This window comes from Biomphalaria glabrata, chromosome 10, assembly GCF_947242115.1.
Source record: "Biomphalaria glabrata chromosome 10, xgBioGlab47.1, whole genome shotgun sequence".
NCBI classification, from domain to species: domain Eukaryota; kingdom Metazoa; phylum Mollusca; class Gastropoda; family Planorbidae; genus Biomphalaria; species Biomphalaria glabrata.
In genome coordinates this window covers 15,845,618-15,872,197 of record NC_074720.1, presented here as the reverse complement: position 1 = coordinate 15,872,197, position 26,580 = coordinate 15,845,618, and the positions used below count along the sequence as shown (strand labels likewise).

At 31.9% G+C, this 26,580-nt stretch overlaps 2 protein-coding genes and 1 long non-coding RNA gene across 9 annotated transcripts in view; 2 read left to right on the top strand and 1 right to left on the bottom strand.

Annotated features, from left to right (window-relative positions):
- Positions 1-20,157, bottom strand: part of LOC106054438 (vacuolar protein sorting-associated protein 18 homolog) — a 36,517-nt gene extending 16,360 nt beyond the window's left edge. Inside the window, exons 1-18 of one of the 3 annotated variants that reach the window (XM_056044582.1) lie at positions 19,939-20,157; positions 16,367-16,476; positions 15,776-15,849; positions 15,345-15,454; positions 14,141-14,289; positions 13,239-13,323; positions 13,063-13,142; positions 12,444-12,544; positions 12,067-12,155; positions 11,870-11,974; positions 10,989-11,067; positions 10,810-10,896; positions 10,543-10,600; positions 4,659-4,762; positions 3,053-3,113; positions 2,478-2,542; positions 1,965-2,100; positions 1,337-1,492 (exon numbers count right to left, since the gene is read on the bottom strand). In XM_056044582.1, the coding sequence (XP_055900557.1) occupies positions 1,337-1,492; positions 1,965-2,100; positions 2,478-2,542; positions 3,053-3,113; positions 4,659-4,762; positions 10,543-10,600; positions 10,810-10,896; positions 10,989-11,067; positions 11,870-11,974; positions 12,067-12,155; positions 12,444-12,544; positions 13,063-13,142; positions 13,239-13,323; positions 14,141-14,289; positions 15,345-15,454; positions 15,776-15,849; positions 16,367-16,444 (1,617 nt within the window). In that variant the 5' untranslated portion in view covers positions 16,445-16,476; positions 19,939-20,157. Of the gene's footprint in view, positions 1-1,336; positions 1,493-1,964; positions 2,101-2,477; positions 2,543-3,052; positions 3,114-4,658; positions 4,763-10,542; positions 10,601-10,809; positions 10,897-10,988; positions 11,068-11,869; positions 11,975-12,066; positions 12,156-12,443; positions 12,545-13,062; positions 13,143-13,238; positions 13,324-13,936; positions 14,039-14,140; positions 14,290-15,344; positions 15,455-15,775; positions 15,850-16,366; positions 16,477-18,178; positions 18,395-19,938 lie in introns of those variants that run through there. The other 2 variants (XM_056044583.1, XM_056044584.1) reach the window with 2 other exon arrangements.
- Positions 22-1,076, top strand: LOC129928769 (uncharacterized). Its single transcript, XR_008780234.1, has 2 exons — positions 22-366; positions 481-1,076. It is a non-coding gene; the product is annotated as an uncharacterized LOC129928769 (long non-coding RNA).
- A 217-nt stretch (positions 20,158-20,374) lies between the features above and the next one.
- The window catches only part of LOC106067994 (oxysterol-binding protein-related protein 8-like), a 95,068-nt gene continuing 88,862 nt past the window's right edge, over positions 20,375-26,580 (top strand). Inside the window, exons 1-2 of one of the 5 annotated variants that reach the window (XM_056044577.1) lie at positions 20,375-20,624; positions 25,458-25,602. The gene's annotated coding sequence lies outside the window, so the exon portion shown is untranslated. Of the gene's footprint in view, positions 20,631-25,457; positions 25,603-25,651; positions 25,670-26,580 lie in introns of those variants that run through there. The other 4 variants (XM_056044576.1, XM_056044574.1, XM_056044575.1 and 1 more) reach the window with 4 other exon arrangements.

Genomic DNA, 26,580 nt, shown 5'->3' with positions numbered 1-26,580 from the left:
CACATTATAAGTTAATCCCCATGCTAAATGTCGCAGTTATCTATGTAACTGTATAGTAGAATTAGTTCTCTAATTGATAGTGCGGCGTTGATCACTATATTGATGACGTCATTACATTATTAATATTTTTTGTGTAGACTAGAGGACTGAGCTTTTGTTGCTTGTCACAATTTCTAGTGACGTAAATTTAGTGTGTGTGTGATTTGCGTCATTTATCGTCTAGTACAGTCTCTCCATTGTTTTGTACGTTGGTACAGATAGACGTGTTTTGAGAGCTCTGGAATTTCTCCTTGGTTTTTGTTATTGGATAGCCTTAGCATTTGCCTTGGACATTTTCTTGTTGGATTATCTTGACCCCTGTTTAGGGTGAGTTTTATTTTTCATTGTATAGTTTTTCTATTTGAATTCGTTCGTATTTGTAAGTCTATAATTAGACTAGATATAGATGATTAGAAGAATCCTTTCTTTTATCTTCTATAGGGTTTTAGCGTCAAGACTAAGTTTTAGTCGTAGTCTCAGTTGAAGACTCTATTTCAAGTATTAGTGTCAAGTCTATATGTTAGACTCTGTGTCAAGACTCAGTGTCAAGACTTGTTTATTCAGTCTCAGTTCTATATTGAGAGTACAACCTTAGGTCTACAGTCTACAGGACTGAGGTCTTTCTCTCAGTTGGTCGTCTGGTGTGCACGTTGATTTGTACATGAGTCTGAGGTTCAAGATTCCAGACTGCGGGTTGCATTGGTCAGACCTGATGGTGTAGTGTCAACTATGAACTTCTACTTTTTGGAATTGTCGTCATTGGACAGTACCTGATCTAGAGGCTAGATCTACATATATTACCAGTTGTTGTTTTTGAGATTGAAGGACTATGTGATCCATTGAACTACTTATTATAGTTAAGGTAATATACTATGTGTTTCATAATTATATGAATGTTCTGTATCTAAGGAGACTAACTGGATCATTGTAGATTACATATTATTACATATTGATATTTCATACTATTATTATCAGTCATCATGAATCAGTCATTTGTAAATATATCACAAGAATAAATTTTATTGTTATTTACATCATACACTTAGTTTATTAGTTTATCTACAACTATATGTGTATGATGTGCTTGTCAGGCTGAACTTGAGCCAAAATATTATAAGTTCAGAAAATAATAACAATAATACAAATTGAAATAATATTTAATATTAATAAATATTTGCATTGGAAATATATAATAATAATTTGATAAATACAAGAATACAAGAACCTGACACTAAACATTTCCTAGCTTAAAAGATAAATGTAAGTTTTCTTAGAACAGAATATTGTAAAGCCTTACTTTCACTTTGATATTGGAATTCATAAACTTTCTAAACTCTTCCTGCATGTTATCAAATTCAGCAGATGCATCTTGGCCCTGCTCCTTCAGTTCACCAAGTTGATTGAGGAAAAGTTCTATCATCCAGGTGACAAGCATAGTCATCTGAGCTTTATCCTATATTGGAAGAAAAGTTGCAGTGGATTTAAATAAACCAATTTACTATTTGTAAGAAACAGCTTTTGAATTACAGTTAATATCACTTATAAGAAGTCTTTTTTCTATTCATAATAATAATAATGTTGATGATAGCTCCATTGATATAGCATAACATGATAGTATTTAAGAAATGAATTGTAATTTTTTTAGTTTTTAAATATTTGAAGCTAAACTGGATAAAATAAAATGAGCCAATAGTAAGGAAGACTGACAGTGGATGAGGCTATTTTGTGAAGTTATTAAAAGTTTGTTTTTTTAAATTGTGAATTAAAAAAAAAACAGCAATAAAATTAATGAAATTACTAAGAATTGTCTCTATTGCTTAACTTTTAAAGACTTTCATAAAGCACATTTTCCCTAGAATAATCATAGCTCATGATTTCCAGGTTAGTAGCCTTGAGCTTAACTACTGGCTCAAGCAACAAAGTACCTGTGGCCGCAGAGCTGAAATTTTCTTTTCTAAAAACATCTTTAAAGCATCTTTTTTTGGCAGCTTGATCAACTTCAATGCAATTTCTTCAAAAGAGTTCTGAGTGAGTGCAAACAAAGCTGCACTCTCTGTGTATCTGTGCAATGGAAAACAAAAACAGCATTACAGATCATGTAATAAGAAATAAAGGAACACTGAGGAGTAACCTAAAACAAGGCTTTATTAAACTAGAACGACACATGAACTGACGAAAGAGACTTGGACTGTAGCACACTAAATCAATGTTGTGAACACATTCTCACGACGTTACACAAACATAAACAAATAGCAACTATTTCACCACAGTAAGGTTCTTCAATAATATCAGAAATCAATTAAAAATAGAGAGAACAAACAATCAGATTTCTTAAACAATGACAAAGGTAAATAAAAATTAGACTAATCCTCAGAATCCTTTACAAACCCCCACCCCCCCAAAAAAAAAAAAAACTATTAAAAAATCCCATAACTTACTTGCCATTAGCGAAAAGGTAATCCGCTTGTTTGGTTAAAACTTTGTCCATGTGCATAGGGTTATCCTACTAGGCAATAAAAAAAATGCATGGATTTATCCTAGTAGACAATACAAGAAAATGAGTATATCCTTGAAAACAATGCAAATACATATGGTTAACCTGTTATACAATTACAGTTTCATTCTAGTAGACAATTAATAAAGACAAAAAATATTTTTAATTTTTTATTTTAGGCAATTTTTTTCTTTTAAACTGAGGAAAATTGAAAATCTTGAATTGTTCGATTTTTTCCACCCTTTTTTTTTTAAATAGGAAATAGTTTGAGGGCTTAAATGCTAACATTGGAAGTGTGGGCCTAATTAAACAATCAATTTTGACATTTTGTTCAATTTTATCAATTTAGAATATTAATATGACTTATTTCATTATGCAACAGAAAATAGTACAAACAATTCACAACACTTAAAAAAGCTCCATGACCAATGATATAAATGTACAATAATCCTTAATGACAGTACTCAACATGGTTACTCTATAGTCATGTACTCTGACAGATACTCTGATGTCACTGACCTTACAATACTCCTTGGCTAATTCAAATTCATTTTTTTCCAGATACATCTGCCATACATCTCTAAACAAGAAGATACATTTTATTTTGTCATTACAGAACAGACCTATACAATTTTCTTCAATCTATTTCTATGTTATGTGGTTTTGTAAGAATGTTTTGCTTATAACTATCTTGAAAATTGAAGTTTGTAATTAATCTCACAAACTATAACTTTTGTGAAACTTAGAATGGAATTACACAAGATGGTACTTTATATGGGATATTCTAAATAGCTCTTTCTTTTCTAGACTTGAAAATGAAGAGTTTTTTTTTTTCAATACACTACTGGTACTTGAAGTGTGACATAATGGGGAAATAATTTTCTTTTTTGAGTAGTTGTAAAGTTAGGAGTGATTCCCCTTACAAAGTTTATATAAGGCCATTTAGACCATGTTTAGTTGCCACTTGCTCCTGAGTTACCAGCTTGACCACTGGACATGTGTTGTGAACTGTACATATTTTTTTCTGTTAGTTATTGGTCGTATGTCTTGGGGTACTTAGGAGAAGTGTGCCCTGCTCTGGAGATCTTTGGGCTAAGTATATCTTTAGTCATTATTGTATTTTATATAATGTGATTAATTAGTAGATATATCCTCAAATGATTTCCAGGCAGTATATTTTAATCCTGATGTTATGCATCCTAGGGTACTCCCAAACGTATTTTTGTAGCCTTGTCTCTGAGGGATTCAACCTGTATTGAATCATCAGATAGGCTTTACCAAATGGATGTCTATTGGTAAAGCTTATAGTTCATCATGACCCTTTTGTTTTTTTGGCTAAGAGTGGCTATGTTGGCCTGAAGCCTGTAACCCCAGAAAGGCCAAAAGTGGTCGTGTATTGACCTGAGGCCTGTGACCTTCATTTTTCTACACTGATGTGTGATTTCCAGTATGTGACGATAGTGTATATATTATATGATTAGGGCGGTGTGCCATACTATTTTTGAATTTGTATCTTTTGTTTATTTTGTGTTGAGAAGGCCTGTGAGTTGATGGCCATTTATTTTACTCATGTAAATAAACTTTGTATATATGTTTACCTGCGACTTTGTTAAGTCTTGTTTTGCATACATTATTTTAATTGTATGCCTAGAGGTTATACTTAATAACCTAGGAAATACAAGTAGGGGCCAATGTACCACAGGACAAACATGCCAGCACACCTTTAACACTGATCTGTTGATCTAAAATACCTAATTCTAGCTATAAGTCTAATTGAATCTTTTTAGCTACACCCGCTAATAGGTAAATTAAATTGATCAAAATTTTGTTATGTAGAATGGGGTGCTCTTTTAGAATCAATACCCATTACTATGTAGCATGGGGTACTCTAACAAGCAACCTCACATTCAATATGTAACATGGGGGCTCATAACATTTCATCATTAGTCCTCTTTATATGTTAGTATGTAACATGAGTGCTCATATTTTTTTATTAAAAGATTAAATTAAAAGATTTAAAAGAACACATTTTGTCACTGACACCAAATTGGTTGCATATTTACACTAAATTTGTTTTTTTCAGTTACTAAACTAGAAATGTTGAGGGATGAAATCAAACACGCACCTGTCCTCTTTTGTGATTTTGTATTTGAAGACAGTGTTGGCGCTGAAGGTCCAGATGGTACCCTTGAGGACATCCTTACAAATACCTACAAGTCTTCCAACTCGCTAGTTTAAAAAAAATTAAAAAGAATTTCTCGTTACAGATGATCACAGTACACTGAATGTTAATATTTTTTAAAAATCTAGCTTGAGCTCTTTTCTTTTACTTTTCAAAATTAAAAGCTTACAAAAAAAAAAAACAATAACAGTTTTTCACCATAAGCTCACTGTTACGTTCCTTTCTAGAATAAGACTCTTTAAACAGTACATTAACACTAAAACAACAACGTCATCGCTTAGAACTCATTTTAATTCTCATGAACACTAGAACACTATTTCGTTTCTATTTTCTCCATTTTCTTTTCTCCTCTCCGTTCAACACGCATTCGCACCATTTCACATTTACATTAACATGCGCACGTAACACCCCCCCTGTTTAACAAGTTCGATGTACATCGAACGTCCAAAATATAAATTGTCACATATCTTATCAGCCTATTCCAAGTTAAAACTACTTTAAATTCTCTGTAACATAGAGAACCATAATGTACTACAAACAAAATCATACACAATGACATATTAATACCAATACAATTCTAACATTAGATTTAACATATAGCATTTATATTCACCCATTGTGACAGTAACAATCACAATACTAATTGTTATTATGAACAATTGACACATATATATATCTATGCATATCTCTATGTAATCATGCAGATTTCGTTAATACCACTCCCCGCCTATAATTCAATTTAAATCTATATCTGTTCACTAATCATTGTTGTGTATACTCCCAATTGGACAATCCTCTGTGGAATATCTACTACACTCCGTGCCAGAATTTACAATTGTAAACAATAAAATAGCTTAATTCTTAACAGCATGTAAGTAATCATTATATACCCTACACAATCTCACCAACCTAAGTACATCGTGATAATGTATCTGCCACAACATTTTCTTTCCCTGGTATTGTCTTTATCTCAAATTTATAGTCCATCAGTTGTAATGCCCACCTAGCAATTCTATTATTACCACATTTATTTAAATTAATAAATGCCAACGGAGCATGATCAGTCCATAATTGGAATTTAGCCCCCATCAGATAAAAACTTAGCTTTGTTATGCACCACACAATTGCCAGCCCCTCTTTTTCAATAGTTGCATAGTTTAACTCTGCAAGGGTTAGTTTCCTGCTTACATAAAAAACAGGGTGTGCAATTCCACTATACTCTTGCATCAAACAGCCCCCTATAGCTATGGATGAAGCATCCGTTGCCAAAATAAATTCTCTAGTACTATCGGGCAATTTTAATATTGGGTTTTCAGAAAACACCCTCTTAATCTTGTCTAGCGATCTTTGACATTGTTCAGACCAAACTATAATGTTAGATTTCCCTTTCTTGGTAAGATTTGTAAGAGGTTCAATCATTTCTGCAAATTTTGGAACAAATTTTCTATAAAAATTGCACAGACCTAAAAGGCTTCTAATTTGTTTTTTTTGTTTTTGGTACACTAATATCCATTATTTTTGCAACTGTTTCTTCCAGTGGTGTAATTGATTCATTTTTTATTTTGTATCCCAAAAAAGGAATTTCACTAAGTCCAATTTTTATTTTTGTTGGTTTCAATGTCAAATTGTTTCCCTTGATAATAGCAAATATCTCTCTTAGACTCTGTAAGTGTTCGTTCCAGTCCTCACTGAAGATGCAGATATCATCTAAATAGCAAATAGTGTCTCTTCTGTGACCCAGTATCTTTGCCATCATCCTGTTAAAAGTGGCTGGGGCATTTACTAAGCCAAAACTCATCACATTCCACTGATAGACTCCGAATGGTGTCTTAAATGGGGATAGTGGTTTAGCTTCTTCCTTTAGAGGTACTTGCCAGTATCCTCTAGAAAGGTCCAACGTGGTGAAAATTTTCGCTTTTTTCAATTTAGTAAACATTTCCTCTGCCTGTGGCATTGGGAATGGGTCAAATTCTGTAACTTTATTTAGTTGGCGGTAATCTACACACAGTCTAATGTTACCACATTTTTTTTTAACCAGTACAACTGGTGCAGCACATGACGAAGTAGATGGTTCTATCACTCCCAATTGAAGTAGTTCATCTATTTCTTTCTGTAATGCTTCTCTGTGATGCAATGGTACAGCATATTGAGGTAGTTTATTTGGAACTCTGCCTGTTAATTTGATATCATGTTCTATGATATTCGTTTTTCCTGGTAAATCTGTAAAAATATTCTTAAAATCTTCTAATAATTCTGTTACTTCCTAGGCTCTGTCTGACGAGATTCCCTTCACTTCCACATCTTTCCATGTTTGACTGGCATCGGTTGAAATTGTTTCTATGTGTCCCAATCTTTCTTCTGTCTCAATGTCTACACTCACGGATGTACCCATGACCAATGGGTCTTCTTTACTGCTTTTTTCACTTTTTTGTTTCGACCTAAATTCTTTTAGCATATCCACATGAAATATTTTCAGCCTTGAATCAATATTAATTTCATAATCCACATCACTAATTTTCCTTGTTACCTTATAAGGACCCAACCATTTCGTGAATAGTACATTCTCCTTATCCTTTAGTAATACCAAAACATCTTGACCTACTTCTAGTTTGGTCAATTTCCTGTGTTCATTAACCCTAGACTGTGTTAGTTCATTTTTATCAAGCACATGTTTGCTCGCTTCCTCACAAGCCTTTATTACTTTATTTCTGGTTTCTGTCACTATATCGTAACTTTCTTTATTTCCAACATGTTCTTGTGGGAGTATAAGTTCTTTTAGGATTGCCATTGGGCCTCTTGGATTTCCTCCATAAATCATCTGAAATGGCGAATACCCCGTGGTTTCGTTACGGCTTTCTCTGTATGCGAAAAGGATTGAGGGTAATGCCACATCCCATTCTTTGGGATTGTCATCTGCTACTTTCGACAACGCTTTCTTTAACGTACAGTTAAAACGTTCACAAATACCGTTGCTCTGCGGGTGGTACGGGGCTGTAAACCGTTGCCGAATTCCAAACATTTTCAAAAATGTTGTCGTTAGTTGGCAGTGGAACTGTGTGCCCCTATCTGACAGTACCTCTTCAGGAAATCCAAACCGTGTAAATAATGTATATAACGCTTGAACTATATCACTGGCTTCAATTCTTTTTAGTGGGATCGCTTCTGGCCATCTTGAGCAAACGTCTATTACAGTTAGAATATATCGATGACCCCTATTTGATATCACCGGCATGGGTCCAATCAAATCAATCGCAATCTTCCTAAATGGCCTTTCTGGTATATCTACCTTTTGTAATGGAGCTCTGATTTTTTTAGTGCCTTTCATTTGACAAACTTTGCACGACAACACATAATTTTTGATGTCTTTGCTAATAGATGGCCAATAAAAGTCCCTAAATATTCTTTGTTTTGTTTTGTGAATTCCCATGTGGCCTGCATATGCTTCATCATGCCCATTCTTCAATATAACATTTCTAAATTCAGCTGGTACAACAACCTGTATAATTTTTCTTCCTTGTGACTCAATTTCTCTTACCAAAATTCCTCTTTCTATATAAAATCTTCCTCCTCTACCTCCTTTCTGGGCCAACTGATGCATCTCTGGGTCATTTTTTTGTTCTGTAATAAACCTTTCCTTGTTGAATACTACCTCATTAAGTTCTAATGTTTCTGAGTTTCCTATTAATCCTTCTTTTTTTTTTTTCTTATCTGGTAACTGAAATAATTTTTCCAGATCTCCTGCATCCAGGTCCTTACATTTGGATCGAGTAATACTCATTCCGAAACACTTCTTCCAATTTCCCATATCCTTTTCATTGCAATTCTTTATACCTGGAATATTTCCAATAATCAAATCAATATGAGCATGGTCTATTACACATGCATCCACAATTCCAGTAAAATATGGTGTATCAATTTTAATTCTAGCAACTGGTAATTGTACAGTCTTCCCATCAAACATCACACAATTCCTGGTTTTGCCGGTATATTCTTGTTCTTCTACTAATTTCTTATTAACACCCACAATTGTACTGCCTGAATCTCGTATCGTCCTTGCTATTTTGTTTCCCACGAAGGTCTCAAAATACTCTAGGCTTCCTGCACATGTTAACATTGAAAGGCTTTGATCTCTTCTATCTCTCACTCCGCCGTATCTTCCCTGTACATTTCTTTGGTATCGCCCTCGGTTACTATAAAAATGTCCTTGTCTACTACCCATTTGGTTCCTTCCTTGTCCTCTAAATCTATTTTGTTTATCATATCTAAATCGTCTTCCATCGTTGATGTAGTTGTCTCGTGTATCTCTTGTTCTGTTAAATGCAACTATTTCTTCTATGTCGCTGCCTCTGGATAGTTTCTTATCGGGATGTGCCACTTTATAAGCCCTTATCAGTCTCACTATGTCTTCTATGGCTTTTGGTTTCCTCTCCAACAAAAATATTTTTAATTCCTCCTGACACTCATAAATTGCTTTGTCTATCATTAGAAATGTCTTTAAACCGTCAAAGGTCTTTTCTATTTTAGCGGTTTCAGTCCAATTTTCAAAACTACTGGTCATTCTGTCCAGGAATGTCTGTGGGTCATCATTTGTTTCTATCGCACAGTTAACAAATTGTTCACGGTAGTACGCCTCTGTTTTTCCGTACGTTCGTAGTAATTGTTCTTTCACCACGCTATAGCTGCTCTGGTTCATGCATATCTTCGATGGAACCTCTGCTACGAATGACTTCGATAATAAGAATGACCATTTGTCTTCGGGGTATTCCAGTTCCCTCATTTCAATTTCAAATTTCTTCAAAAAAATGTCTATGTCCATTTTAGCTTCTTCGAATATTGCACCTTTATACTTTGCTAGTTTGTTCCCTGTAGTTTCCCCTTTTCTTTTATCACTCTCTTTTTCTTGGGTTGTTTTTAACTTTTTCTCGGCCGTCTCTTTTTCGAACGCCAATCTGTCTCTTTCAATGGCAACTAATTCGTTTTTCTTCTCCCTTTCAATGGCTATCTTTTCTCTTTCTCTTTTGTCCTCCTTGTCTAATCTTTCCTTTTCTTTTTCTCTTTTGTCCTCCATTGCTAATCTCTCCCTCTCCATCAACCTTTCTTGTACATATTTTCTTAGTTCTGCCCCTTCAAGCTCCAACAACCTTCCCTCTTCTTTCAACGCTGCAACCTCAGCCTTGTCCGCCATAGTCGATTACTATTAATCAAATTGAATAGTATCCTATCACTAGATCTAGACTATATAATATGATATCTCTACTATCTGTTGACAGGAGATCAACTGTGTATAAAGGACTACGTAGGTTTTACCTTTACGTTGGGCGCCACTTGTTACGTTCCTTTCTAGAATAAGACTCTTTAAACAGTACATTAACACTAAAACAACAACGTCATCGCTTAGAACTCATTTTAATTCTCATGAACACTAGAACACTATTTCGTTTCTATTTTCTCCATTTTCTTTTCTCCTCTCCGTTCAACACGCATTCGCACCATTTCACATTTACATTAACATGCGCACGTAACACTCACAAAAAATTTTAACCAATAAATAAAGTTTTATTTCATCAACTTAAAGAATATTTTTTTCATTTCAAAATTTTCTTTTATTATCAAAATGTCTTTTAACTACAAACTAGACACCTAGTTACATGACATAGAAAGTTAGTTACATGGCATATAACAATCAAACTTCATTGTATAATATTTCACTTGGGCACATAAGTATCAACTCTACAAATGTCTATTATCTGATAACTAGCCCATCAGCCATGACTGTAAGAACAGATTTGATTTCATGTATTTAATTCTGTGTTAATTTTATACTTACATCTGGGTAGGGGTCGTCATAAACTAATTCTTCATTCAAGTTACTGATAGCCTTCACACTGTAACAAATCAGCAGAATCAATACAGTCTAACAAAATAAATTGTATCTAAAAAAAAAAATGTATTATGGGATATAGTAAATAAAATTTGTGAAAATGAAACAAAATTAAGAAAAACAAAACTGACGATGAAGCAGATGAAATATTAAAACTATTTTGTGGATTGTGATAAGTTAATAGTACAACAATTTAAAAAAAAAAGACTTTACCAGTCAGGATAAAGAACCAAGACATGAAACTCTGTCAGTATCATAGATAATGGCTTGGAAGTTTTTGTCTCTTCATTCTTGCCATAACTAGAAACACAGTGTTAGAAATGAATTTAATGGTGAAAACAATTTCATTGTTTATAGAGCAATGGATGGAGACCTAGAAAAACTGTAGTCACCTCATTAGTTTGGTGTTAGCTAAGACAGAAGAGGGAGATGAACCACTCACGTTGATGTCACCATAATAGATGCCAGGACCTGGGAAACAAACACATCAATGAGTCATGATATTCTTAATCTATAGCTCATAAAATTCCTAAAAGGCTATAAATTAAGTTACAATTTTGAATAAGCAGAATCTGGATGTTTCTAGATCTAAACTTAGATTGAAAGTCTTTGAAAAAAAGGAGACAAAGGGTTAAAGCCCTCGATTGTATAATTTGTATTATTTCACATCCTCACATTATTATTTTCATTGAGCTTTTGTACTTTCCTTCACCTGTCCTTTAGTCTGTTGGACTGTTGGGGCACCACACAAAATTTATTGACTTTCTTACAATATTCCTCTGTCTTTTGACTCTGACAGAATCTCTTTCATTGATAGACCCCTCCATCTCCATGCATCTACCCATCACTTTTTCTGTCTGCCTCTTCTTTTTTTTTCTAGACACTAAAGCAAATGAGAGCATTTTCCATTATCCTCTCAAGGAAGATAATGAAAATAATTGGTGAGAGTAGACAGCCTTGTCTTACTCCAACTGTGGTTTTAAACCAGTCTCCAATGTTGTTGTTGAAGTACGCCACACTGGAGGCCTGCTTGTAGAGGTTCTGGATTACTTATATTATGTTTTTATTTATGTTGTACTTTTCCATTGATGCCCAGGGGAAAATTTCTGATTTTGTTAGAGAAATGGTTCACAAGAAATTTTCGGAATTCCAAATATTTTTGGAATTTTTAAAATTTTCAGAAAATTCCCATCACTGAGACAAACTCATTACGTACTAGCCATCCAGGCAAAATTTGTTACATACCAGCCATCCAGACAAACTTATTACTTACCAGCCATCCAGGCAAATTTGCATGCTGGTTGTCTAAACTTTGTGAAAAAGAGTTGCAGCTCACTATAGCCAAAATCTCCAGGAAGTTCTATAAATTGAGGGTGTTCTGAGTAATATAAAGGGCAATCAAGTGAATGACAGTCTTTGGGTAACTGTAAATGTTACCAAAAAAAAATAAATTCTAATGACTAAACTTACCAGTCCCATTTTCATATTGTTGAAATAGTGACAAAAACATTGGAGGCTCGGATGATTGGGAAACTTGACCAATAAATTGGTACAATCGTCTGGAATATAACAGAAACATTTTTTAAAATCCTAGATGCATAAATACATTAATATCTAAAAATTAATAATTTCTTACAAATAATAACATATTTAAGTTTTTTTAAAACATGAACCTTCTAAGAAAAGATCATTTTAAGAGATTACTGACAGCAAAGTCAATGTATTATAATGGTCTCAAAACAAAATTTAAAGATTTCATTCAAAAGTACAGAAATGGCCCTAGCAGTTCAGAAAAGAAATTTCAATAGAAAACTATTCAACACTTTCACCAACCAATCCAACCTTACCCAGGGGTCGTGGCCAGAATATAATATTTGTACACAGTCATGTCTCCTGATGGCATGCGGTCAAACTCAAGACCTGTCACTTTCCCCTGAAGTGTGAACAGCTGGTCAAATAAAAAGTATGTCAACATGTTAGACAAAACAAAAGAGAATAAATGTACAAAATACAATTCAAACTAAACTGGTCTACAGGCTTAGTCACACATTTTGGAAAAGTATATCATGACTGGTGTACAAAGCAAATTGGGTTGGTCATATAGAAGAAAAACTAGATGGAGAACTGCCTGATTTAGAAACCCCTGCAGGGTTCATCTCTGATATAGGATAACAAGTCTGAACCCTCCAACATACAAATAAGAATGAAGAAGAAAACTTTTTTACCATCAGTTGTAAAATGGAAATATTTATAATTCTGCCTACATAATTCCTTTATGAGCCAATAGTTATAGAAACTGATGGACATTTTCTCTTTTATGAGTCAACAAAAATGTTATTTAGAAATCTCCATTAGCTTTTAGTCATTAAGTTTACCTTTTTAGAGATTCTGTTCAAATTTAACATAAAAAAAAGAGAGAATTTCATGCTGAACAAATCATCACTATTCATGCCCAATTATTTCTACCTGTTTTAAGTACTGCTCTACATTGCCTTGAAAGAAAGTACGGTCTTCAAAAGATGACAATTCAGATTCAAAGATCAGACCTGAAACAAAAGTATAAAGATTCAATAAAGATAAAGAAAAATGTTGTCTCAGTTATTAGATTGTAATATTATAATGCACATGAATGGATTTCATACCACGACTTGTGCCAAAGAGAATAGCACTTGTTGTATTGTCATTAGCATTTTGCCAGTTCCAGCCCACACATTCAATCAGATGACCCTAGACATAAGATAGTTAAAAAAAACACATATTAATAAGAAGTTGATTAATTTTGTAAAAATTCTTTAATTATAATGTTTTTATTAATAAAGCAGCCTTCCTGAACTAGCAAAGGAGTCAAAACCAAGCATAAATGCTAACCCCTTAATCCAAAGCACCTAATTTTAAACCAGGTAAGTTCATTCTGGTCATCCATGATAGAAAAAAGGAAGTAAAGTACCCCCTTTCAGACTTTACAATCTATAGGGTCATCTGTTTCTTTAGCCATGGTTAATGAGCAGGGTGTATGTGGCCTGCACAATGACCAAATGCCTTTACTTTCCCCAACTAAAGGCAGGAACCCATTAGAGTTAGATGGACTTAGGAGCATCCTTAGAACCCTGAAATGAAAAATCCCTGTGTCCACAGAGATTCAAATGCAGGAGCTATTGTTTCGGAAGCCAACCACTTTCAAGAATCAGCCACCACCACCCGTCACCATAGAAACACACACACTCCATAAGACCAGTCATCCATGATAACCAATATGAACATCTGACTGGCTGACTTTGTGTTTCTTGAAACAAAGATGTTTAGTTCTAGTAATAATAAACTGTCTAGTGATCTTACTTACTTTAAGTTTTACAATAGGTTTTGGTTTCTTTAACTGTCTAGACAAATAATAGTTATCTTGAGAATTCATTGATATAATAAACTGTCTAGTGATCTTACTTACTTTAAGTTTTACAATAGGTTTTGGTTTCTTTAACTGTCTAGACAAATAATAGTTATCTTGAGAATTCATTGATATAATAAACTGTCTAGTGATCTTACTTACTTTAAGTTTTACAATAGGTTTTGGTTTCTTTAACTGTCTAGACAAATAATAGTTATCTTGAGAATTCATTGATATAATCAAGTGACGTCCAGTGGGATCCAGGAATATCTTGTGTATTCTATCTTCAACTGAACGGGGCAGCTCCACCTCTTCACATACACATTTAAAAAAAAAATTAAAACGTATATACTATGTTACATTTTCCTCAATAAAAATTTCTACCAAAAAGATTGATAATTATTAAAGAAAAAAAAATTAAGAGCTTGAATAGATCAAGCTAAAGAAGTAAAAAAAAACAACTTTTTTTTTGTCTATAAGACAGAATCCAAAGTGATTGGCAAGCTCAAGGAAAAGCCATAAGTGTGAAGGTACAGGAAGCAATATTTTCCCTGTTATAAGTTTTTTAAAAAAGAAGCTTATCTAATAATAGTGAGAAATAAGGTGTTCAAAAATTGTACCAAACAGACAGAGTGAGTTGATGTAAGCTTTGTAAAAACATAATTTAGTTGGTGACATACTAAAGACTCAACTACTTGGGCATTAAAAAAAAAGAGAGATTATTACATAGCAAAATTTAAATTATAACAACAGGAGTGTAGGTTACAAGGACATTAACACTACCAAACCGGTGGACTGCTTTTTCTGAAATTTCCAAAATGACAGCTATGCTGGTGGACAATTTTTTTTCAGTACTTGAGGATTCATTTTAAAAAATGAGCCAGAATCAAAGAATAACCAACCAATCATAATAAAACTATACGTTAAGCTTTGCAAGTGGCTGAGCCCATGTGGTTAAAATGAATTGGTGTGGTTTTACAGGAAAATTAGTAATAAACATGAACCAGGTAGGACTTGGTTTGTAATCATCCTAAAGGTTGAATGATATATTTTTAAATGAAGTAAGAATAAGAATTTCATAAAGAATTCTGTTTTTACTTCCATTGAATGGTACTGTGAGAGATCGATTGATAAGAAAAATTTGTGATTTTCATCAGATTTAGAGCTTCAAAGACATAAAGTAAAGAGGGACGTGGCCCTCAGGAGCTCAGAACAAAGGGGACTGCCTGTTTTATTGCTCAGGGCTGGTAGGGTTAAATCTATTATATTGAATAAAAATATACTAATGTAAACTCTCTGATAAGAAAAAGGAGAAACAAAAAAAACTATCCAACTATGATGGTAAATACTATTTCTAGGGACTCACCATCTGGCTGATCAGGGTGCTCTAAATCAAGACGAAGCAAAATGTTGCTGCTCTGTGCCATGACTAGGAAATTATTGGCCACAACAAGATGTGTAATAGGATCTTGAGGTCTGGACATTAATAATAGAAACATATAGATTGAATAAAAGTATATAATTCACAGTGTGTCATAGTACAAATAACTAGGTTAAGAACGAACATGAAAGATGTTTTGTTTTATAAGTTTCAAGTGTTCCATCTGAAATGAAGATTGTTATGTCGAGACAAACCTCTTGCTGAATGTCAGGGGACGGAAGTGGGCAGGGTTAGAACTTGGTACCATTGTGATGACAACCCTAAGCACATACTACACAACCAGGCAGCAGTCCAGATTAAAGGGATATCTTTTTAGAATTCTTTCTTTTACAAAAAATCTCTAGGAGTTAACTTACTTAAAGTTGACTTTCTTTTTATTGAAAATGGGCACATCTGCGTCCAATCTTGCATCACTAAAGCCAGGACCTATCTTTGAAAACACAAAACAGATTGATAATACACACTACTCTTTCTCTGTTTACACTGGGGAAAAAAAAGACTAGTTACCTAGTAAAATAAAAATCTAATGGCAAAAGCATCATGTACAATACAATGGTGCTGGTAACTTAGGGTTAAGTTATATAAATTAATAAATGTATTTCTTTAAAGCATTAGTTGCAAGAAAGTGAATCAAAGAAAACGAGATAAGGAGAAAACAGGACCAATGTGTCTTTTCCATAAGGAGAGTAAAAGACCACATAAGATGATATTCTTTTTTGAAAAGAGTCAGCAGTAAGTCCCAAACCCCACACCACCACCAAAGAAAACCAGTGCAAAGAACTTTACAACAAAGATGATCAAATGATCACAAGAGATCATGTCAGTTTTTAATTTTTACAATTGGTCAGGAAAGTATTGTTTGTTAATATTGTGGCTCTAACTCTCCGTCAAGCATTTCAAACAGTTTTGCCAAAGCATTTAATTGTACTTTTTCTGTAAACTCTTACCAATTCACCAACTTGGTTGGGTCTCCGGACTGCACCTCTATTATATTCCTCTTCATACTGGTCCAAAATTGAGGCCATGTTCTATAAAGCTTTAAATACTCATGTAACTTCTGCAATTAGCAAAATATTAAAATATATTAAAGCATTGATATTTAATTCTGTAATTAACAATTTAACGTATATTTTTCAAAATATTGTATGTGAAATAGAAAAGATGCTACTTAGGCTAACCACATATATGCTGTAGCTAAAAAAAAAAAATCTGAGATTTTAAAATTTCAGATTATTTAGAACTGTTTTGATGTTGTGATACTGACTTTCAGTATTTCTACTAACTACTATAGTGATGCATTTAGTGTAACCGTGAGTTACTGAAGAGGGAAAACAGGGAAACAGTGAAAAGAGAAATTCAAATGACACCAGCAGACTATGTTTTTGTCTACAGTGCACGTGGTAAAGTATATAAAAAAAAGTAAAGTAAACTTCCCCATTCAGACCTTGTGATGTATGGGGCAGATGATGTAAAGCTCATATGTTTCTATTAACGAGGGTGTCATGTGACCAACACAAGACCAATGGCCTTAACTTTTCACTAACTAATGTAAGGTACTTCTAAGGTACCCATTAGAGCTGGGTGGCCTCAGAGGTACCCTAAAGATCTGGAAAGTAAAAATCAGAATCTACACCAGGATTCAAACCTGGAAGTTAAACGCTTTACCACTCAGCCCATGCGCCTCTGTAAAGTATATACTGGTAATCATAGATTGGCATCCAAAGCCTTGTGGAATACTGCATTCTTCCTTAATCTTTAAACTCCAAGAAAAAACTTAGAATTGAGTTGTCTTTACTTACTTTATCTATCTAGATTGATGTGACAATGTATTATTGAGTTGTCTTAAATTACTTTATCAAGATTGATGTGACAATGTATATTGAGTTGTCTTTACTTACTTTATCTATCTAGATTGGTGTGACAATGTATATTGAGTTGTCTTAAATTACTTTATCTATCAAGATTGATGTGACAATGTATATTGAGTTGTCTTTACTTACTTTATCTATCAAGATTGATGTGACAATGTATATTGAGTTGTCTTTACTTACTTTATCTATCAAGATTGATGTGACAATGTATATTGAGTTGTCTTTACTTACTTTATCTATCTAGATTGATGTGACAATGTATATTGAGTTGTCTTTACTTACTTTATCTATCTAGATTGGTGTGACAATGTATTATTGAGTTGTCTTTACTTACTTTATCTATCTAGATTGATTTGACAATGTATATTGAGTTGTATTTACTTACTTTATCTATCTAGATTAATGTGACAATGTATATTACTCGAGTAGTAAAGTACAAGGCGAGGACTGTGTGAAAGTCTAGATCTATCATTCTCAGTTGATGCCTGCCACATGAAATATTACAAGTGACATTAATAAGACCTAAGAGCACATGCCACAAGCCAACAACTAGATCTAGAAACCAGCTGATCCATGCACAGGAAGCTCAACCAAGCCACAGAAACAGTTTGAAAGTTGAGTCTAATTTAAATAGTAAATTAATTATCACACAAGAACGAATGATCATGTATTCATTTTTTAGATTATAGTTCAGATCTATTCTACACCAACTAGAATTTTCTTTATTTATAAATATAAAAAACAATTTGTTTAAATGTTTATGTCTAGATCTAGTTTATATATTTATATTCTAGATCTAGTTTATATATTTATATTCTAGATCTATATATTGTATGATACTGTCCTAACTGATAACTGACTATAAATATAGATACCTACTAGACTTACTAGATCTATTACATTATGTCTAATCTGTGTCTGTAGAGTTTGTGTTGAGCTGAAGATTGAGTGTTTCTGTACGATTGGTATTACTCTGAGTTCTTATTAACAGATTCACAGATCCAGATATATACAGTAAATCAACAGGCATAAATCAAATATGAATGTTTTTAAATTCAAAACAGGAATGGTCTAGTCTCAGTTAATATAACAAAGTATACAAAGACCTAGATCATAGATGTAGATCTAGTAGACATCTAGAGTGCTAAGAGTCTAGTAACAATAACAATCTTTGAGTCTAACTTTAAAGTCTTATAATTTATTCTCTCTAAACTTAGTCTAAAGTCTAAACTCTCTTAAAATTAATTTAAATTATTCTAAACTAATGTCTAATCTAAACTTTTTAAAACTAGGTACTTTGACATCCCAACTCTACTGAACTATAAACTGCTAGACTAGCTGCTATATAGTTTTGAAACACCATGGCTTGACTTCCAAAACCATGGTGTTAGTTGATTGATTGTTGTCTTTACATTTGCTTCATGTTTTAAAAACCCTCGTGCTAATCTTGAAGGAGAATTCCTAAGCTTTTGAATCATACCACATTGTCAACAAATGAAAGTCGTGTTTATTTAGAAAATTTACAGTAAAGTCATAGGTAAGAATGATTTTGCATTTAATATAATTTTTAAGCAAGCTTGGAATTTTTTTTATTGAATTTAGACCTAGATTTATGCTTAAAGCTTGTTATTTCATTATTTTTTGAAATTTTGTCCTCCAAAATTAAAAAAACTTCCCCTAACATGCTATAAATGATGCCAAATTAGGCTATTTTTCGAAATGGGTAAGTGGAAAAATTATAACTACCATAACAATCTATGACTATAGTATTAAAATCAATATTATTTCTTTTATAGAGTAGTGTTAGAAATCTTTTTTTTCTATACTTAGGTACACAAAATCAGCTAATTAAGGCACGTTTGGGCCCATCCTGACGATGTTAAATGAAGTCACTCCATTATGCAGCGACATGTGGCGCCAGACATTAGTAATTCTCGTGGATAATATGAAGTATAATATAAATGATTTAAATACATTGTTTAACAGCTTATCTTTGATCAACCTAGTGGAAAGAATGCTATCAAGATTATATTTATAAATATTATAAAGCTGAGGAAGTTTCTACCAAACAGCATTCTAGAAAAAGGATCGAAGTCAATTTTCAAACAATTGGATTAGCTGTGAATGAATGTTAGCTGCATGTGAAATGAAACATTCAAAATAAAAATCATATAATGGGGTAGCTGTGTTCCAAATTTCAAGCTTTTATTTTATCTATTATGGTTATAAAGACAATAAAGTTATGATGAGATAAAGACGAAAATTCATTTTTTCGATCACAGCTTTTTGGACATTTTCTATAGACTATAGTGACTATATAGACTCTATTCAAGTATTGTCTTCTATAGTTGACTATAGTCCATTTTTCTACACTTACACATAAAACGGCATAACTTTGATTCTATATAACTATATAACATAGAAAGATAAATGTATCATTGTGAATCATTGTAACCCTCTCAGCAAGCTCTACATAACTAAATAACTTTTGTTCATATATACTATTATATAGACTTTTTATTTTGATTTTTTTGTCAAAGTACCTATTAAAACATTAAAAATGATTAACATAATGAAATTAAATTAATAAACAATAATATTCAACTTTACTGTCTTTTTACTTTACATAGTAAATGATAGTAACATACCCCAAAAAAAACAACACTTTTATAATAGTTTTAACTTATTTTAAGTCTTTTTTTTCGATTTAAATACAACACTGCAGTTAGATCTATGTTAGTCAAGGTTTGATGTAAATCTATATACTAGATCTAGAATCTAGATCAGACATCTAGATTAAGTTTGTACTAAAAAGTTTTTAATCTATTTAGTATTTATCTTCACAGGAAAGTGGCCATTTTGAAATGGTCACATGACACAGACAACGTAAAATATTAAAATATCAAACGTTCACATTATTATAAAATATATGAAAAGAAATAGATCTAGATCTACCTACAGAATAAATAAAAAAATCATTTAAATAAATCTGAGATCAATCATTTTGTAAAATTCTATTTTAAGTAAAGTTTATAGATCTAAATCTAGTAAGTTATTTTCATAAAATTAAAAGTAGTAGACAAATGTAGAATTAATTTTCCTTCTTATTCTTAGATCTACTGATTCCGAAAAAAAAAAAAAAAAAAAGTAACGTTCCGAAAGTGACTCGATTTCTAGGCATAGCAGATAGGCAGGCTTAATGTTCCTTTTGTTTGCAAGAGGGATGCTGTTAACAGTAAACAAGTGTTGGTGTATGGATTGATCTAGATGATAATAAATATTTCTACGCAAAAACATTTGGATATTTACTAAATTTAGTGCAATGCAGCATGCTGTAAGTGTAAGTTTCTGATCATATTCATACCTAACATTAAGATTTAAGTCGGCTAAGTTTCAGTAAATGAGTAATTGTAATTGACTTAGATCTAGTTATTGAGCAATAAATTGAATAATATTAATTAGATCTATTATTATTAAATTACATCTTTACTAAGTTAACTTACTCTTACTTAGTCTGAGACTTAAAGTTAAAGTAGACATCTAATATTGTAGAATCTAGAATTCTAATCTAATAAATATTATAATTATAAATTATTATTAATATTAATTATTATTAATACTATCTAGACTATAATACTATAGATCTAATACTATACTATTAACTATACTTAACTATAGTATTATTATAGATCTAGTCTATAGTATATGAGTATATTATATATATACTAGATTCTGGATGGCTGCCTGGTCGTGCGGTTTGCGCGCTGAACTGTCGTTCGGATTTATCGACGGTCGAGGGTTCAAACCCTGCCCGCTCCCATCCCCCGTCGTCCTGCGGGAGGTTTGGACTAGGAAGTAAACTATCTTCAACTCTGAAGGAACATCCGAAACATGTAAAACATTTTACAAACATTTACATTCTATATAGATCTATGTCTATATCTAATCTAGATATAATAACTAAAGTTTCTGATCATACCTAAGTTTCAGTAATTGTAATTGAGCAATAATATTAAATAAAATTAGATATATTATAGATCTAGAATCTAGATTATTCTAGATCTAATGATTCTAATCTAATAAATATATTATAATAATAATAGTAACCTTATTAATAGTATTATTATAGATATAATCATATAAATTATAATATTAAATATTAATAGATCTATCTGACAGTATGTCTATTAGATATACTATATAATTAGTTAAATATAAATCTATAATTTAGATTCTAGATATATTATGTACATCTAGATTCTAGATTACTATTCAAAATTCTATACTAGATCTAGATCAACTACTACTAGTACTACTGATCTAGACTAGATCTAGTTACTAGTAATACTAGATTACTAGATCTAGATCTAAATCTATACTTAGAGTAGACTTAGACCTACTAGAGTTGAATATCTAGAATCTAGACTTTAGACATTACTAATAGAAAAAATGTAGAATCTAGACTATAGTTAGATATAGATTCTAAAATTCTAGATGATTAGAATCATTAGATTTTAGATCTAGATTCTTACTCTTAGTGATTTTAGATCTATTAAATGATGATGATGATTTTATTAAATTTACATCCACCAGACCACTGACTGACTCTGTCTGGTGACTGACAAGGGACAGACTGAAGACGTTAAGACACTGTTGTTACTGTACCACAGTGACACTAGTGACAGTAACAAATTTACTTTCACTGTAACACTAAAGACTAAAGTTAAAGTGTCTAAAGTCACTAAAGTGTGACTACCCCTACTACAGGGATGATAGACTACTACAGTAAAAATGATGACTATTCCTAATTCAGGACCATGTAGAATCTAGATATCTATAGATATATATATCTAGATCTATAGATCAAGATCTAGGCCTGCCTTCTTGGTTAGACTTTGACAGATTTTGTCTACTTAACTGTAAAATGTAAAGTGTAACTTAGTCTTAAGTCTCTTGATCTACTAGAGTACTCTATATCTAGAAAAAAAGTTAGCCTATGTATTAGAATCCAGATTCTATTATACTATAATTATAGAGATCAAGAGCTAGTATTTAACTTGTAATGGTTTTAAGATATAATATATATAGAATCTAGATCTATATATATAACAGTAACAAGAAAAACTTAGACTAAGATCAGATCTATATTTTTTGTTAATACATGCTGAAATACAATTTTTTAAAAGTCTGTAAATACATTACCAATTTTAAATTCTTTTATTAGTTATTCACAAAATAGTTTTCTGTAACCACAAATGAATGCACTAGGCCTTTGTGTGTGTGTGTTCAACAATCCTTTAAAAATATATTAGACATAACTGCCTCAAACATGACCTAATCATAGACTAAAAGGTGCAGCTTTCTGACTTTCAATGCACCAAGAACAAGATCGAAAACTAGATTTACATATATATCAGTATATAGAGTAGATTTTAATCTACATAAGACCTATATAATATAGATCAATTCTTATTATAATTCAAAACTTTGGTGAGAAAACTACTTATATCTAGATCTCTGAGATTTTCTGGTATGATTCAACATGCAGTGTTTTGGGTGCTACAGTAAAAAAAAATGTGGGAAACCATGTCTTTTAATGTCTCCTGTTAATTATTATGTAGCCTTTTCTCAAGAAAATGGAGCTAATTGTGTACTAAGCAGTATCATAGATAGATACCATTAAGTAATTCCCATCACATTAATAACTTTGTTTAAAAAAATATTGTTCTTTTTGTCAAGCGCGTTTGAGGTGCTTCACCTGGGACACCAAGACCTATTTTACTAAAATTATATATAAATTTTTACAGTTTTAAAGAAAATTACACTGTGTAAATTAATCATTGAGGTTTTGAGTAATAGAAACACAAATGGGAGCAGAATCCTTTACTTTGTTTACAATTGATAAAAGTTTAAAATTTCAAATTTAGTGGGACACCATGTGATGCACCTGTGACGCTTTTTTTACAGCGAGTAAGTAATACCAAAGTAAATATAAAATAAAAAGATATAGATAATGTAATAACATTATATTGTTAACCTATTTCAAAACATTATATTGTTAACCTATTTCAACAAAAATGTCTGTTCATTAATCCTTGCTTTTAGTAGAATATTACTTCCATCTAAGCCAGGTGTTCCATGTTACATCAAAAGATGCCATTTTGTGCACTATTTCACACATTTTCAACATTTTTAAAATTCCACTATAGATGCACCTTTCAAGCTCAAAATATCACAATTTATACACAAACCATTTCTAAATGCAATGAAAAGAAAATTGTGACATTTTAATAAGAAGTTTTTGAGTTACAGACTTTTTAGTGAACCAATACCTATTTGTCACCAGTCCTGGAGAAACACTCATATAGATCTAGCATAGAGTAGATTCAGTTATATTCAGTTGGTCAATGAAAAATACTGGCAGTGAAATTGAGATGCTGAAGAAAAATCCTAGGTATTACTTACACAAGACTTACAAAGACCACACTACAAATGAAGAAATTAGAAGCATGAATAAATGCAGCAATAGGACCCTATGATGACCTTCTACTGTCAAAAATGCAAACTCTGTCACCATATCTCAAGGTCCTCAGGGCTTGCAAAGACCTTCCTTCTGGGAACATTACCAGGAAAAAGAAGAAGAGGCAGACAGAGAAAGTAATTGGAAGACATGTAAAAGAATGGACAGGCCTGTCACTGAAAGAAATTCTATCCAAGGGAAAAGACAGAGGGAAATGGTTCAATGGTTCAACAGACTAAGGGATAGTGACATTGAAGATGAATAGCAATACTATTGACAATAGATCAAGAATGAATATTGTCTAAAGTGTATTCTAAACTCAAAACTGACTACTGAAATCTTGTCTTATAAATTACACAGAGTTTCTTTCAAAAGAGAAGATAATTATGTCCTGAATGAGATAATTACATCCTAGTTAATGCATGTTAATTATAGACTTAAACTCTAGAAGTCATTGATTGTCCTGGCAGCCCATTCCATTAGCAATAGGTACATGCTCTTATACAAATTTATCCTAGCATATGGAATAAGAAATGTGCCTTATCTATCATCTAGAATTTAAAGAATATGAAGGGTAGTGCATACCAGATAATAACATATTATATATATATGCACATGAATTATATATTTATATCCTTTGGGAGACGGGCCAGGATGAAATAATCTTTAATTCTGAGGCAACATCCAAAACATGTAAAACAAACTATGAAAGGTCAGATAACTACCTGAGACCATTATATTGACATGCTTTCCCCACATTTATAAATTATTTTTGGACCGTATTAAAATCCATAGACTTGATAATGTTAGTGATATAACATTAATTAATATATTATATTTATATGTATATATATATGTTGCTCAAACATCCCTCACATAATTGTATTGGCCAGTGCTGCCTTATTCTTTATTAAACTAAATTTGACATTCAGCAATTCATTTTTTATTTTGTTTTAACATGTAATATAATATTCTAACTATGAGAAAAGTAAATTGTTATTTTTGTAGATGGCAGGACAATACTTTTCTGAAGCTTAGAAGGCAGAAAACTGGAGCTCTGTCCCAGACTCCCTTGCTTGATAGAAGCGGGAGTTGCTACCTTCACATATTATCTTTAGAAGTTTTTTTTCTAGCCTACAAAGCAATTGATAATTATCTAGATGGTACTTTTTTCCAACAAAAAAAAAAAAGACCCGCTTTAATGAATATTGTTACATAAATTTGAATTCCAAACATATTGTAAATTTGCAACAAAGAATAAATGAAGAAAAAAAAATTGTGTTTTAATTATATATAAGTTTCATTTCTTTTTTAATACATTCTCAAAACTCTCCCAGACCACACTGTGGGCCCTTACAACTGCAATCCGCAGATCAGAGCTGCCTAAGGAGTGTGCAAATAATTTTTGTTTGTTTGGGAAAGGGGGGATGCCACCAGTAAAAGTTTGAGAAACACTGATCTAAGGATATATAATGAAAATAAGCTTTGTTTACATTTTAAAATAGTCAGTAGATAAATATGTTTGTACTGTATCCAGCTCAAATATTGAGGAATTTAAAAAACAAGACTAAAACAAATATTGTTTTGTTTTATTGATGAAAATAGTTGAGGAACTAAAATCTCTTATATTTTTTTGCTTTTACTCAGGCCTGACTTTCCCTTTTTGAGTCATTTGTTTCCTTCTCTCTGGACTTGAGGAAGTAAAACCTGAGTGCTGACTGCCAGGCTGACAGCATATAATAGCTTGGCAATTTATCTATTGTTGTCATCTTCATTTCATTTGTAACTACAGGTAGCCTCGTGTTTTAAATGGATATTTATGGCTCTGTTTAGAACGTCCTAACAAAATGTAGTATTTGGTATTCACTTCTGTTTCTTTCATTTTTAGCCACTGGTGTATATATATATATATATATTAATATTAATATATAGTAATATGGTTATGTCTAAAGCAAATTTTTATTTCATCATTTATTAACTTTATTTCCTTAACTTGCAAACTAATTTTCTAAATCACATATTGACCCAGTTTACAAACTTGACAGTAGAAAGTGAATGAGTAATAAGTTTATAGAAATAAAGTCATAATTACAGCAAGATCTCAAGTCCTTACATTCCTGAACTAAATAAACACATTGAAGTATGGTGGTAAAATAGTATAAAATCTATGGAATCCATTTTCTGTGGAGCATCACTTGTCATCATTCAATGTGCTCTTCTTTGGACTAATACTGATAGAACCAGTCTGCAATTAAGCTACTTCACACATGGAATAATTTTTTTTTTACCATTTTAGTGCTTTTGAATAAAGAGATGATTTCTGTAAAAAAATATTTTTTTCAATTCTCTTTTTTTTTTAAAATTAACATTAAATCAAATTTATTCAAGCTAAAGTGAAGTTCTTTAAGTTTTTGTTTGTGTTTTTTTAAGAAAAGTTCTGGGCAAAGAAAGAAAAAATAAGTAGCTTGTGATGATAACAAAAGAAAGTTTGTGACATTTGCATTCCTTATGTTCATTATTATTATTATTATTTTTATTTTTTTTAATATAATTCTTTGAAATGTGCTTAGAATTAAAATAGTTATCTTCAAAAGTGGAAAAAAAAATGTGTTTGCCTATATTTACATCAATACTAGCCTGAATAGGTTGGAAATCAGCTCACCTTGCTTACGTTGTCTTACAGTCATTCTATTTGTCAATTTACTATTGAGTATTTCACAAAAGCTACATAAGTATAGTTTTTATTTAAACACTCTATCATTTGAAAAAA